Genomic DNA, 15,860 nt, shown 5'->3' with positions numbered 1-15,860 from the left:
ATATGCCATGACCTGGATGAATGACAATCTTCATAATCTATAAAATACCATTATATTATACAGAGCGTATCTGTTATTTGCTATGTAACCTGTGCCTTTTTTTTTTTTTTTATTAACTTAAATGGCTCCCATGGCTACACAGCAGCTTCTTTTTATAAACTATAGTAGGGCTTCTGAAGTAAACACACAGCTTTTACCAGTTTAGTTGCACGTTTCTGCACTCTCTCCAGCTCATTTATATCCTTTATAAATACTGGAGCCCAAAACCGCACTGCATACTCAAGGTGAAGCCTTACCAGGGACCTATAAAAAGGGCAAGGTTATGTTGGAGCCAGTTTTTTATGCAGGAGAGTACTTTATTTACTTAATATAAAAGTTATGATTATTTTTGTTAAATCAGGTCAGGCAAACCCAAGCACAAAGCTGGTTTCAGCCTAGGTGTGGCCTTCTGCGAGCACAGGAAAACTCACAGTCACAGGATATAATGGCAAGGACATCCAGCAGTGGGTGCTGTGCCAGCTCTTAAATAGTTAGGATTCAGTCCAAAATGTGTTATTCACAGATGTTGCCTTATTACATACTGCAAGCTTATGTAGCCTTTCTACATTACTGGAGTTTATCTGCATTTTTATATGCAGTCTTGTGTTGCATATTAATGTCATAGGTAGACAACCATAATGCATTTATATTATAATTAAATAACATTTGATTGTTAAAATGTGCAGATGTGACATCTCAAGTAATCAAATGTGTTTACCATTTGAACAGGTGGCCGAACAGCTCATGACCATTGCGTATGAAAATGGAGTAAACCTGTTTGATACAGCTGAAGTTTATGCAGCAGGAAAGTGAGTTTGTTTAAATGGACAATCTAGTATTAATAGCTGTGTGCCAAGTAACGGGGACGGTACAGTTCACTGGTTATCGTAACATCCGTAACAACAGAAACACCTTATTTTTTGTTCATTGTATTATTTCTCTTTTTCCACAAAAAAGTGTCACTAGCTTAGCCTGCAGTAATTGTCTTACAGTACTGCCCTTGTTTCAGAATACTTAGTAACACTGCACACCATGTACCCTCGGGCATTTCTTCCTAAGACCCCACAAGGTTGCCCACTCTTTTGCAGTGTGCAGTAAATTTGAAGCTGCAAAAAGCTATTAGAAGGACTACCTCCCACCCCCACCCCCGGATCTAGCAGTGTGTATGGCCTTTAAATCAAGAGGTGTGTCCTGACATGACTGGGGGTGTGGTCGGCAGAAAACTGATATATAAAATATAATCTACAGCACTGCTGAAGGAGCCATGAGAAGGACTGCCATATACAGATACCAGTCTTGGTCTCACTTGCCAGTTCTCACTTGTTAGGCACTTGCACCGCCTCATCCTCAAGATTAAAAAACTGCCGATTAGTGCAGAAAGTATCTCCATGATGTGCAGCCCTGTTCTTGCTGCCTGCCTTAGGGCCCATGCTATGTGTCCTGATGCTAAATGCACCTGCAGCCCTAAATGATGCACAGGGTACAGGGTGGGAGGGCTGTGCCTCTCTTGAATTGTGTGCTGCCTAATGCAAGCAAAGTTCCATTTAAGGTGCTGTCTGCAGGTTTCTGTGCTCTGTAATGGAGCACAGAGGCATGAGGTAATTGGCACAATTTAGAGAAATGGAGAGCACTCCTGGCTAGAATATCCTTGCCAAAAAAATATATATACAAAAAAAACAATAAAGTATAAAGTATCCAGGTGCTAGGGTTTTAATAATCCCCCCATAAGAGGACTATACACATCCACAAAACCCCACAAAAACCCTGCACACCAGAAAAAAACTTCCCCAGGGAGGTATTTATAATTAAAAAAACATTTTATTCATTTAAACATGATACAGATAAAAGTATCAACTTTAAACATTGTACATCCATCAAAAAGCAAATAAATACATACCCCCAGTGTAATAACTGAAAAACAAGATATGAAGGCAGATACTCTGGATGAGAGAATACCCCAACGTTTTGGCTCAAACGCCTTTGTCAAGTGAGCTCTAATTGGCACAATGCCCACTAATTTAATTATAAAGTGGAGCCCTTTTGAGTAGTTCCGGGGCTATATTTGAGGCTCCTAAAATGTTGCTTTGAATGTTGTAGAGATACCATAAAACAATGCCATCTTGGACATTCCTCTGTTTTAACCAAAACACTCTTAAGGTCCCCATACACGAGGCGATTTCACTCGTTGTGCGACGAACGATTTTATCGACAAACGATCGTATGGCGATCGGGTTTCCATACAATATACCATCCACGGGCAACGATAATTTGCAAAAGATTTCATTGTATCATTATCGTAAAATACGTACGATCGTACATCTACGTACGATCCAATGTCGTGGCGGAAGCGGTATTTATTTATTTATGTTCGTTGACTTCCGCTGCTGGCAATCTTGACATGCGCAGAGAACAATTGTTCGAAGACAAATGTCTGACACTCACACCAACTGGCAGGTTTTATCGTTAAACGACTAAAATTTTTAAACCTGGCCAATCGATTTTGGGGACGATAATGTCGGGTCGATAAGTGGTCCGACGATCGTTCACACACCATCAACTATACGATAACTTAACGATAGTATCGGATCGTTCGGGAATCGGTCGTTTGACAGTAAAAAATCAGCCCGTGTATGGGGGCCTTTAGAATAGGTAATGTTATAAATTTGAATCAGTTGGTGCTCTGACAGTCATGAACTGGTGATAATGAGTTTCTTAAAATGTTTTTTTATACTGTCTTTTACAGAAAAGCATTTAACTGACTATGCAAAAAAGAAATAAAGCAATAATAATTAAACAGAAAATCTAGGTGGGATTCTATGGCAGCATAGGCTGACAGCTAGAGACAGAAATCCATATTACAACTTATCAGGCAAACTGTAATTTCTACCTGCGGTGGTAGTCAGGGCACTAACAAGTAACTGTTTTGATCACTTCCATGAGTAGTGGCGATCAAAGCCATGTTCCACAGTCTTAAGTATCTTGTTGCAGCGCAATGCCATACACATAATAGAATTAACTTGTTGGAACGTGTAGCCCACATTAACAATGTATATGGCTTGCATAAACAGACATCAGAGCTAATGTACTATTCCATGTACTGAAATAAATACCATAGCCAGTGCTATTTGTTCCCTTTACTACTCATAAAAATATATTTCAGGATACTGAATATTTCAAGGTACTAAGGTTTAAAATTTCAGATAATTTGTGCCTCTTAAGTGATTACATGGCTTCTACATCAGAATCCGTTTCTAGAAATAGCAGATATTTTGTACATATAATAGTGTAGCAGGTGCTGAGGAAGGCATCCACCTCATAATTATATCTGACAAGGACAGTGTTTGCATGCAGGGCTTCTTTTAATGAGGAGGAGAGAAAAATAAATTGTTGCATAATACATCCAGGGCTTGAATTAGACAAAAGCTTAGTCTGAATCTGGGCAAATTAAAGTTATTGGCATTAAATGAAGTATTGGAGATACTTTGTTTAATGCCTATTGCAAGGGCTAAGCATACACTATAGTGTACCTTTGTACTTTTCATTGAAAACTATTTACCAGCCAGGTGTTATGGTCACTCACTTAGCAAACCAAGCAAAATTGCATGACAACTGCATTTCATTTCAGGGCCCCAGGCTTTAGCGTTTCTTTCCCATGTATCTCCTTCACCTATCATGGCCTTTACAATCTGAGCCACAGTTGATGTGGATGGATAATAACAGTTCTGTGTCATGCTGCCACTTTTGCTTTTGGGCACAGCAAGCACTAGTAATGCCCCCTGATTCTATGATGACAAGTATTACATTGCAAAAATAAATACTTGTTTGTAATTCATTCAGTTCTCAAATAAAGTGCCTTTAAGGGCACCATAGCACTATGCATGTAGCAGCCCTGTCCTGTCTGTAAGCACACTGAGAAAAAAACCCAGATAGGATAATAACAATATAACAATAACAATATAACAAAATGTATATTTTTACCATTAACTGGGTACATAAAAGCAGTTAAATCCTAGTGAACCTGCTACTGTAAATTGGGACAGTCCAGCTACAAGCCACAAAAGCCATAATTACATCATTATTTTTAAATAATCCAGTGCATAAATATGTAGTATGTCAAATAATTGGCTCAGTGCATAAAAAACATTAATGGCACTGCTGTAGATTGTAGTTTCCCCTCTAAAAAAAACACTCATCATTTTTCATGCTCATGGCCAAAAAAGAGCTATGTAACCGAGTCTAACCACAAACCATATCTAAAAGTACATATTTTAATGGGGCTGTATGGCTGAGTACACTGTGCCACAAGTAGTACAAGAGCATTATTATGATATTGTAAAGTAATAACTAGACACCCCAAGCAATATAGGTCTCTATAAAAATCTATCACATACACATACAGCTCATATGTAAAACCCTTCCTCATCTAAATAAACCATTTTAAAAAATATATAATTTTTTTAGCAGTATGTGCCATTGGTTAATCCTAAATAGAAAATTGCCATCTTTTGCACACATACAAACCAAGGTCACATATAAATGTTAAATCAGCTAATTAATTTTCAAAGTTTTGTCTTTTAAGCTGTCCATAGACGCATTGATAACATCGTATGAAACCTCGGGCAGGTTAAAAGATTTTGATCAGGCGCCATTGAAGGCGCCTGAGCAAAATCTACGTTCAGGGCTAAATCCCTGTTGTTTTTACCTCCATATCTGAAGATTCAGCCCTGAACGTCAGTGGAGGGTTGGAAGGATCTTTCGTGCGACCATCGGAAAGATCGAAAATCGCCACGTGTGTGGCCAGCTTTACTCCCACACTTCTTCCTGTTAAGGTAGCCATACATTAAGATTCACTTGTTTGGCAAGATCCCCAAATGAATGGATCTTTCCCTGCAATGCCCACCTAAGGTAACTTAAATCTGCCCGTGTATGGCCACCTTTAGGGTGAAAACACACAAAGCTACTTTCCGTGGCTACTAAACGCCGGAAAATACCCTGCCATAGACAATACAGGGAACTGCCTCTGCTAAAACACACGTAGAGACAATTATCAGTAACTGATCAGCGTTGTCTGGTTTAGAAGCCATTACAAGTAGCTGCTACTAGTAGTTATATGTGGCTACACCCTTAGGGCCGTGACACACGGAGAGATTAGTCGTGCCGCGACAAATGTCTGTTGTTGCAAGCAACTTATTTCCCTGCAATGCCATCCCACCGCCGATGGCATTGCGGGGAGAATAGTCGCCCGCGACAACGGAGATTTGTCATGGCGCAACTAATCTCCCCGTGTGTCAGAGCCCTTACAGTTAGAGCTGCGTTATTTCCTATTAGGTGATCTCTAAGGGAGCACACAGACCTTCACAAAATAGTGGCTTAAGAGAAAAGATGTAAAAGGGCAATATTTCTGGATATATATTCCAGTTTGGTAAGTTTCTTTAAAAGGCCACTTAAAGGAGACCTAAACCCTAACAATGAATATGGCAAGACATGCCATATATTATATAATGAACTTATTGAACCAGCCTAAAGGTTCAACATCTCTGTAGTAGTAATAACAGTCCTTTAAAGTTGTCACAGGGGGTGACCATACTGGGCACTTTTGTTAGAAGTGTCTGTGACACTTACATGCTTAGTGTGCTCTGAGCAACTGTTGAGAACCTAAGCTTAGGGGTTGTCGGAAATTATCAAGCAAAGAAAATGTTTGTCATATAAGCTGATTCTAATGGGCTCATGATTAAAGTCTGATGCCAATAGCACTGGTTTCAAAGCTGCCATGCAGTAATCATTTGTGTTAATTACTAATCAGCCTTATATTGTGACATTTATATCCTATTTACACAGTATATTGTGAGTCGGTCTCTAAGCTCAGTAAGTGACAGCAGCACAGAGCATGTGCAGTGAATCAGCAGAAAAGTAGATGGGGAGCTACTGTGGGCACAGATATTCATTGCTAAAGGGCTGGGGTTGCCTTGGGCTGGTACAGAAGCACAAAACATAATTTACAAAATTTCTAGCCTACGTCTTTAGTTAAGCTTTAATTCTCCTTTAATATAATATAAACTATCTGTTGGTTAAGTATTCATTCTGAAGGTATAGTTTTCCTAGAACTATGCACTATGCTACATAATGCATACCATGAAACCATTCTATATCTGCATATAATGGCTAGATAAAGGTTTAATTAATGGCTTTAAGGGTGTCAAAAGGATTTCATTTATGAAAGAGATTATAATGTTAAAAGACATGCACAGGGGCCTATTTATTATGTTGTGTAAAATTAAATTAATCGAAAAACTGTGTAAAAACCTGTGTAAAATAAATGGAGAAGTTCACTATCCGAACGCCAGGTTTTACTCATATAAAAATTAAGCAGATTTTATGCTGTTTTTTGCATAGCGAAGTCTGGTGATGTGTGGTGAATTTTGTCACTGTGTTTTAGGGCAGGGGTACACGTGGAGATTAGTCGCGCCGTGACAAATCTCCCCGCAATGCCATCCCACCGGCTAGAATGTAAATCGCGGGTGGGATGGCATACGCGGTGCCACGATTTGCCAAAGTTGCCTTGAGAGGAAACTTCAGGTGACTGCGGGACATCCCACCGGCGATTTACATTCTACCCGGAGGGATGGCATTACGGGGAGATTAGTCGCCCTCGGCAACGAAGATTTGTTGCGGCACAACTAATCTCCCTGTGTACCCCTGCCCTAAAACTGCATAATAAATCTGCCCCTAGAGTGGTTAGATGCTCCAAATATAATGGGGAAGTGCACAATCTGACAAAGCTCCTGTTTGTTTTCTCTTTCCAGGGCTGAAATCATCTTGGGAAATATCATCAGGAAAAAGAACTGGAGGTGAGGTTCATTTAATTGCTGCTATGCCCCGACCCATATCTTATATCTAGATAGAATCAAGAGTACCACTGAGTATAACATTGAGTAGAGTGCAACAAAAACACTGTAAGAGTGAGAGAGCAGTATAGGTATAGTATTACTCATCAAAAATGCTTGTGAGCTAAGCACTCTTCTTGACACATTTTTAGTATGTGGTAGAGGGTGCTATTTTGAGACAATTGCAATTGGTTTTGATTTTTTTTTTTTTTTTTTTTAAATATTTAGCTTTTTGTTCAGCTACTCTCCATATTGGAATTTTAGGAGCTATCTGCTTTCTAGGGTCCAAAATACCTTAGGAACTAGTTAGTAGTTTGAAAGAAAAACTAGAACATGAATAGAAGAGGGTGTCAACAGAAAGATAAGTAATAAAATGTAAAATTGCAGCCTCAAAAAGCAACAGTTTTTTGACTGTGGGGTGAAAGCTGAAGAAAGGCAGAAGAGGAGGGCAAATAATTCAAAAAATATAAGAAAAATTAAGACCAAATGAAAAGTTGCTAAGAATTGGCCATTCTGTAATATACTAGAAGTTAACTTAAAGGTGAACTGTCCCTTTAAGAGAAGTAAATGGAGTTCTGTAGTAGTTAAGGCATTGTACGTAAGCACTCTTTCAAGGAACAGTAACACCAAAAAATAAAAATGTTTTTAAGTAATCATAATACAATGCACTGTTGCCCTGCACTGGTAAAATTTGCACATTTGCTTCAGAAACACTTCTATAGTTTATATAAAAAGCTGCTGTGTAGCCACTGGGGCAGCCATTCAAGCTGGAAAAAGGAGAAAAGGCACAGGTTACATAGCAGATAACAGATAAAACACCATTGTATTGTACAGAACTTATGCTATGTAACCTGTGCCTTTTCTCTTTTAAATGGCTGCCCCCATGGCTACACAGCAGCTTCACTATAGTAATGTTTCTAAAGCAAATACACAAGTTGCACCAGTGCAGGGCAACAATACATTATACTGTAGTTCCTTTTATACACTTTAATTTTTTGGTGTTACTGTTCCTTTAATGATATGCCTTGCTATATGAGATTCTAAGAGATTCTACTAAGTGCTTTAAGACATTTGATTTGTTAGAGGCCATCCTAACAAGGCCAAAGGTAGTTCAAGTCCTCAAGCTATGGGTGCAAGAAATGTCCAAGAGTAAACAACTGTGAACTCCTAATCTCAATTTAACTCACTTTAATTTAGTCAGTAACATTACATCACTATAAAGACTACATAACTTAACTGATGAAAATTCCCACAACTTACTGAGTTTATGTCAATATTCAGCTGTCAGTCTTTCACATTGCCTGTTCCCTAAAGGCATAGCATTAGTCAGAACTCACTAGTGAAAAGGAACAGCTGCAAATTAAAGCAGGAGAAGTCTGCCAGTAGAGACAGGTGGATGTAGATAGATACCTAAAAGTACAGAACAAATTTTCAGGTCAGCACTGCAAGACTTGTATATATTTATAATTTGTAGGATGGAATAAAGAAAGGAGAAGCTGTATGGAGTTTTTTTTGGAAGCTGGAGATTCATTAAGCAACAGAAATGCTGCTCTGGCACAGTACATATTAGAACAGAGATTTAATTGTGCTGCATTTGTAGCTTAGAGATGCACCTGTAACAGCTGCCATGAAAGTGTTCCCTTATACTTTGCATTCCCAGTAATATAACTGATTGATAACACTGTCACATTGCTGTAGGGAGTTACAAGCATGGGACCTATTATCCAGTATGATCGAGACCTATTTCCAGATAAGGGGTCTTTCTGTAATTGATATCTCCATACTTTAAGGGCACATTTATTAAACTGTAAAATTAGAACTTACTATAGAAAAAAGTCACCCCTCATTCCTATGGGATTTTTAGAAGTGTATTTATCAATGGGTGAAAGTTTAACGCCACCATTTGATAAATATACTTTTAAAAAAGTGGGTGAGTTTTTCTGTGGTGAGCAGTAATATAACACTTTGATAAATATGCCTCCTCCTGATCTAAAAAGGCCTTTGAACATTAAATAAACCGACAAGGATTGCCAACAATATGGAATCATACAGCTTAGTTGGGATCAAGTACAAGTTTTATTATAAAAGAGAAAAAGGAAACCATTTTAAAAAATGTTATTATATGTTATATTATTTCATTAAAATGGAGTCTATGAGAGGTGGTCGTCCTGTAATTCAGAGCTTTCTGGATAATGGGTTTCCAGATAAGGGATTCCATCTGTCAGTGTTGGTAGTCCTTGATGGACAAAGACAAAATTACACAAGTTTGTTATGTCATTTAATTTCCATTGTGTATTGTACAAAGAGATATTACACTATTAAGAGTCTAAAAATATGATATGGTTCAAAATGCTATATTTTTTTATACTAGACATATTGTAGCAGCCCAGAGGTTCAGCAGCCCTACAACAGTATTGTGATGTGTGATGTAACTGGGCAGGGCGGTGATGTCACAGGCGGGCCAATCTCAAAGAGTCCTGCTTGTTTTGCCAAATTTTTGCCCCAGACGGCCCTTCCAAAAGCCTGGCTGTCTAGGTCAAACCGGACAGGTGGCAACCCAAGATTCATGCCTTCAACTGGCATTTCTAGCCTAATACATTGTTTTAGTACATTAAGAAACTCAGCCATGAGATTTGTACCCTAGTAAGGGTGTGGTGAGGCCAAGATGCACCAATTCAAAGTTTCTACTCATAAGAGCAGGTTATAGATCTGTACATTCACATTTGTTATAAGTAAATGAATCTTTAAAATGCACTATTGGCTGCTGGGTAATACATCCATTAAAAGCTATTGCACAGTTTAAATTGAATAAGCATGCTAACCTATCTGTAACTGTCCATAACTGAAATAAATCCCAATGAAGAAATTGGATTTTAGAGCAATTGTTTATCCAACTATGCCGTAATCTGAACTCGATCTTTTTTTTTTTTTCCACTTGACAAATCAAATTTTCCTCTGCTGCACATTTTGTGTCTTCTGTGTGATAACCTGGGTGCATTTTGTATGACAGATGATATGTTTTTAATTACAGAGCCTCTCAGACATGTCTGCAATGTGTTTACCTCAGTATTGAAAACAGTAGTCCCTGGAGAGCACAGGGAGCCAGCATGACAGGCAGATTGTAATGATCCAAAACAAGCGATTGCAATAATTAATTGAAGGCTTTTATATAATATTGTAAAAAGCAATTTAGACCATAAACAAAAAGATCTGCTTTAAGGATACCATAGACTGAAGTGATAATTCTGGGACTTTTTATAGTAGGAAAATAAATAATTGTGTGGAAAAATTAAATGGAAAAAAAATGGTTTTAAAATTATTTGTAAATGTAACTGCAGCTGAAAGCAGTAGGTGCCTGTCTCTTTCTGCTCTGGTTCTTACTCTAGAAACAAAGTTGCAGGAGCCAGTTTTCTTCCAGTCAAGACTCCATTTTCCACAATTGCTTGCATGCTTTTTCTTAACCAGCTGGCTTCTGGCACACAGTTTTTTAGGGGTCAGAACCAGCAGTGCACAGAATAGAAAAGGACAAAACAAGACTGCTTTCAATAGCAATACAGTTTTGGGTGGAGTTACCCTTTAAAGTTTCCTCAGATCTCAGCACTCAGATGTGTGCACAGTATGTAAGCCATTGCTACCATGTAGCCTATAGCAGTGTATGAGCAAGTGAAGCACTGTGTGAGTGGTTGCTCATGCTTTAAAGGAACAGTAACACCAAAAAATAAAAGAGCTTTAAAGTAATACAAATATAATGCACTGTTGCCCTGCACTGGTAAGATTGGTGTGTTTGCTACAGTAACACTACTATAATTTATATAATAAGCTGCTGTGTAGCCACGGGGGCAGCCATTCAAGCTGGAAAAAAGGAGAAAAGGCACAGGTTACATAGCAGATAACAGATAAGCTCTGTAGAATATAATAGTGTTTTATCTGTTATCTGCTATGTGCCTGTGCCTTTTCTCCTTTGAATGGCTGCCCCCATGGCTACACAGCAGCTTATTTATATAAATTATAGTAGACTTTCTGAAGTAAACACACAACTTTTACCAGTGCAGGGCAGCGGCACATTATATTTTAGTTACTTTTATACACTTTCATTTTTTGGTGTTACTGTTCCTTTAAGTGATACTGACACAAAAAAACTACTCTTCAAAATATGAATGTACATTTAAAGTTACCTATTGGTCATTTTAATCATTTTTCAGTGATAGGGCTGCTTTTGTAAGTAATTGTTACTTAAATTGCCTAAACCTGACTGTTTTGCCAACCTTCACTTATAGCTTCTAATGCTAACGGACTATTGATGCACAAATATGGCCGCCCCCTCATAGAGGGAACATCAAGGCATAAGAAAAGAAATGTAAAAGAATCAGATAAATACTTTTAAGTCAAAATTAGAAAGCTCATGCAAAGACAGTGTTATAATAAATGAAAAAAATATTTAATTTCTGGTGTCAGTATCTCTTTAAGAACATATTGTAATCATTGTAATATGCTGTTCATGATTTTATTTTTTATAGGAGGTCAAGTCTGGTGATTACTACAAAATTATACTGGGGCGGAAAGTAAGTTGACCTTTCTTGGTTTGAAACAGTATATTAAAGCTGTAATTGACAAATAATATGCTTTCTTGTTATTCAGTTACTTACCAAAGTAGCTCTGGTAGTGTAGCTTGTAGAGTGCCTTTAGGACAGGGAGGATGGGTATTGGATTTTGCTGCGCAGCTTTTATAGCTATTACTAAAACTCCAACTTCTACATGATACATAGCTGGTGAATTATCTCATAGTAAATCTTTTTTTCTGCAACTTTTACTGCTAAAAAAATCTGAAATCAAGAAAAAATAAATCTGACCGTAAATGGGCCCCTTAGGCTGCTTAAAATATTTCATTAACATTAAATTGCTAAAGTTTTTTCCATTTCCAAATATAGAATTTCCTTATAAATACAAACACAAAAACATTCATGGCTTCAAGCCTTCAGATCCAGCTGTGACCCTGTTTAATACAACTTTTTGCACAGATATCTATCCAACTATAATAAATTGAGCCCAGAGAGCAAATGGCTTTTGGTAATGCAGCCTCTGCGAATCCTGTGTACGCTGCTTTTCAGAAGCTCATTAGAAGCACTAATATGCCGGTAGATATTGGATTCTTTTGTGAAAATATAAGGTGTATATGTTTAAAAAGGCTAGGAAGTCCAAGAGGTTTCTAATATCAGCAGCAGGAAATGAAACAGATAATCTTATCTTGTTTTTTGTGGATAAAAGATTTCATTGTGCTGATCTTACAGCCTATACCAGCTCCAGGGACACTTATTTCCTGTTCCAAACTTCTGCCGCTGTTTCCTCTGTATTAATTTGCTCTAAATATAGCTGCCGACTGCACAGCGATCAAGTGCATAAGCCAACACATAATAACATGGCACACACATAAAATCTGAAATAGAAGTAAAAATATATTTATATATATTCCATTAAAATATACAGTATATTCCATTAAAATAGATGTGTTGTTATTGGCAACACAGTAAGTAAAAAAAAAAAATGCAAAATAGACATTTTAATTAATTAAAATACTGAGCAGTGAAATGGTCAGCAGGAATAAATCCTATGCTAATGAATAAGGAAAGTAAAGATGTAGATTTTAGGGTAATATTTTCCTGATGATTATACATTATTGAAATCACCTAATGTCATTATAAATCTGCGGTGGGTCTCTAGTTCTGTTTCAAGAGGATGATCAGCAATGGTTCTACCATTACTGGACATGATGCTATGAAATCCAAATATAATTATACTTTTAAAATGTAATTCAGCTGAAACAATGACTTCTGTGTGCTATATTACGAGATAAAAGCGAGGCGAAGCTTACCACTGATAAGAATCCTAATTGCCATGCATTACTTGAGGACTATCCTGGTTGTCCATTGCCTCACTGCCTTGCCTTCACAAAGTGATTCACATTTCAATGGCTTATATTTTTTCTAGAGCCGAAACAGAAAGAGGGCTATCAAGAAAACACATTATAGAAGGTAGGTTCTAATATAATTCAATGTGTTAATATGAAGCTTGCCTGCAGTAGATAGATCTTTTCATTACGTGCCCCCCCTAGATTAGACAGATCCAGAAGAACCTCCACAATGAATCATGAACATGGGCCGAGCAATCACATCCTTTGTTTGCTGTGCACAGGCTCATTACATCAGAAGTATTATTTTTCTTTATTTATATAGTGCCTACATATTCTGCAGGGCTTTACAGATATTATACATCATGTGGCCCAGTAGAGCTTACAGTCTAAATCTCTGTCACATCCATAAACACTATGGTCAGGAACTATGACCAGGAAAACAGAGTGCCTGGAGGAAACCCACACAAACATGAGGGGGAACAGATACTCATTACAGATAGTGCCATGGCTGGAAGAGAACCAAGGGCCCCATAGCATCTCCTAGGTTTGTGTAGTATCGATATCATGCCAATTAAATTATTTTATGAGCTCAGAAATGTAATTTCGAACAGGACAAATATCTGCATGATGGTCAGCACTACAGATGGCATTTATCTTGGACTAAAACATGCTCCTCTCCCTAATGAATCTTATCCTAAATGTCTGTGTTCAGTATTGGAAGGGATATTCATACTATTTTGTTAATTTTCACTATTTTTTTCCAAACAGAAGCAGGTTACAGGGCTTACACAGATATATGTAATTATCTATGAGTGCCTTGAATGAGCTTCTTCTGATACTACTGTTTTGTTTTTTTTATGGCAGAAATGACAGTATTTGAAATGTCCAAAATGTACAGTGTAGCTAGCTCCCTATGTATTTGAATCTAAAACCGTAATGACTAGTATAACTGGCTAACTTCATTCAGAATTCATACATATTTTATAAGAATATCATCTGGTATCAGCCAGGATTTCCAAATGCCTGTGCGCCATGTGTGCATATCCTGAATGTTTATTTAACTATCCCATGCAAAAATATGAAATAAAATTTTTAATGTTAGTGGTATAAAGGCCATAAGTTGACATGGAATATTTTTTGTTTTTTCAGTTCAGAAATGTGTAGAATGAATAGTTTGCAATAGGAACCCTTTCAGAACATCTTTCATGTTCACTCCTAAGGTTAATTGAGGAAAAACGAGTCAATACAGTTTTAATTGAGACTATTTTCCTTACCATATGCTTTAATTTTTCTCTGTTGCTTGTAGGATTAAAGGCCTCTCTGCAGAGGATGCAGCTGGAATACGTAGATGTTGTATTTGCAAATCGCCCAGATAATAATACCCCAATGGAAGGTTAGTAATAGCTTTAAAAATGAATGCTTTTGGTTGGGGACTCCTAACACCTGTAGACGGAAATTAAATTTCCTATCTGAAGAATACAGGGGAGAAAGTAATAAATACAAAAAGCAATTGAATGTTATCTCTAAGCTTTTTAATATTTGAATTTATTAAATTTAATAAAACTGTCTCGATATCACTTCTCTGAAATGGCATCTCAAATTCAGGGTATATCATATTTGTACATTGGGACTTGAGAAGATCAAACAATAATTTCTGTTTGACCTTGCATCATTAGTCTGTCCTCTCCCAATATTCTTATTTTATTTTACATCTGCATAAAAGTTAAAATCTACATTACAATATCTTCCATACCATAGCAGGCATTTTCAGTGCAGCAGAAACACAGATTTGACAATTTACCAGCGACTTTAGTTTTTTTGCTAGTAATTTAAATACTGGTTGTCATTTAAAATGCAGGAAGAGTAAAATATCTATAATGGATACATATCTTCAAAATTATTGGTGCACGTGGTCAGAGTCACGACAGCCATATGTGGCACATAGGGCCAGCTTCAGTTTGAGAAAACAATGGGGCTCTTTTAAAAACACTGGGCAAATTTTTACCTATAGCAACCAGCCAGTGATTAGCTTTTTTCATCCATCTGTAGGTTTAACACTGAAATCAGTCATCTGATTAGGTGCCATGGGATATTGCCCAGGTGCAAATTCAGTGAGATTTTCCCTTACAACCATTTGCAATTCAATGAGAAAGACATGCTTGTTTATAATATTAAGGGCCAGATTCAGTTCTATGAGAAAAGCTTATTTTATTGTTTATCATGTGAGAAAAAAAAACTTCTGTTTTCTCCTAATTCAGTTCCAGTTTTCGTGAAATAAAAAGTGAGAATTTTTTTAATTGAATTACATCTGGCTGTATGGGAAAATCTGGAATTGTATAAGAAGGTTAGCTTTTCTCATGAAAGTCTATGGGAAAAACTGGAATTAAGAAATCTATTGACAGTAAAAGGCCAGAATGACTTTCCTTCTCCTATAACACCTAAAAAGTATATCTTCATGTCCTTTTTGTGGGTATATGAATCTATCCAATAGAAAAGCAAAGACACAAATACCTGGAATTCTTTGTGGGTATACCCAATTTTATTGTGGTGCTCTGGACGTACAGGATAGAATCAATAATTTCCTGTGTGCCCAGAGCACCGTAATAAAATTGGATTCTTACACTGGCAATAAAATTGGATACTTAGGCTGGCGACGAAGGAGGCCACCACAAATACCCTAATATCCCCATATCAGAATTTTTTAAAGATATAAAACTATCCCCCTATTTCACACAGCAACATTGGTTGCATGAGAGACAATGGTAAATCCCACTACTGGGTCCCAAAGGGGATAGGGGTTGTTAATACTTGTTAATACCATTTTCTCAGGGAGTCTAAAGTGTGCGTGCCATAGCACCATCTAACATCTGCTGTGGATACCCTCTATATATATATATATATATATAAAATATGCAAGAGCCAGCAATAACCTATAAAATATAGTCTTATAAACAGAGCTTAGTTATGCCACATGAAATGTAAGTCATGGTATGCATGGCTGCTGTGAGTACTTTTAAATTTTGCTTAGT

At 37.2% G+C, this 15,860-nt stretch overlaps 1 protein-coding gene across 3 annotated transcripts in view; it reads left to right on the top strand.

The window, feature by feature from the left end:
* kcnab1 (potassium channel, voltage gated subfamily A regulatory beta subunit 1) overlaps window positions 1–15,860 on the top strand; it is a 173,386-nt gene that overhangs the window by 129,799 nt on the left and 27,727 nt on the right. For all 3 annotated transcript variants that reach the window (XM_012963050.3, XM_031901724.1, NM_001016986.2), the window contains 5 exon segments: window positions 769–848; window positions 6,843–6,887; window positions 11,441–11,485; window positions 12,909–12,952; window positions 14,138–14,224. In XM_012963050.3, the coding sequence (XP_012818504.1) occupies window positions 769–848; window positions 6,843–6,887; window positions 11,441–11,485; window positions 12,909–12,952; window positions 14,138–14,224 (301 nt within the window).

Source organism: Xenopus tropicalis, chromosome 5 (assembly GCF_000004195.4).
Source record: "Xenopus tropicalis strain Nigerian chromosome 5, UCB_Xtro_10.0, whole genome shotgun sequence".
NCBI classification, from domain to species: domain Eukaryota; kingdom Metazoa; phylum Chordata; class Amphibia; order Anura; family Pipidae; genus Xenopus; species Xenopus tropicalis.
This window is presented reverse-complemented; position numbering and strand designations above follow the sequence as displayed.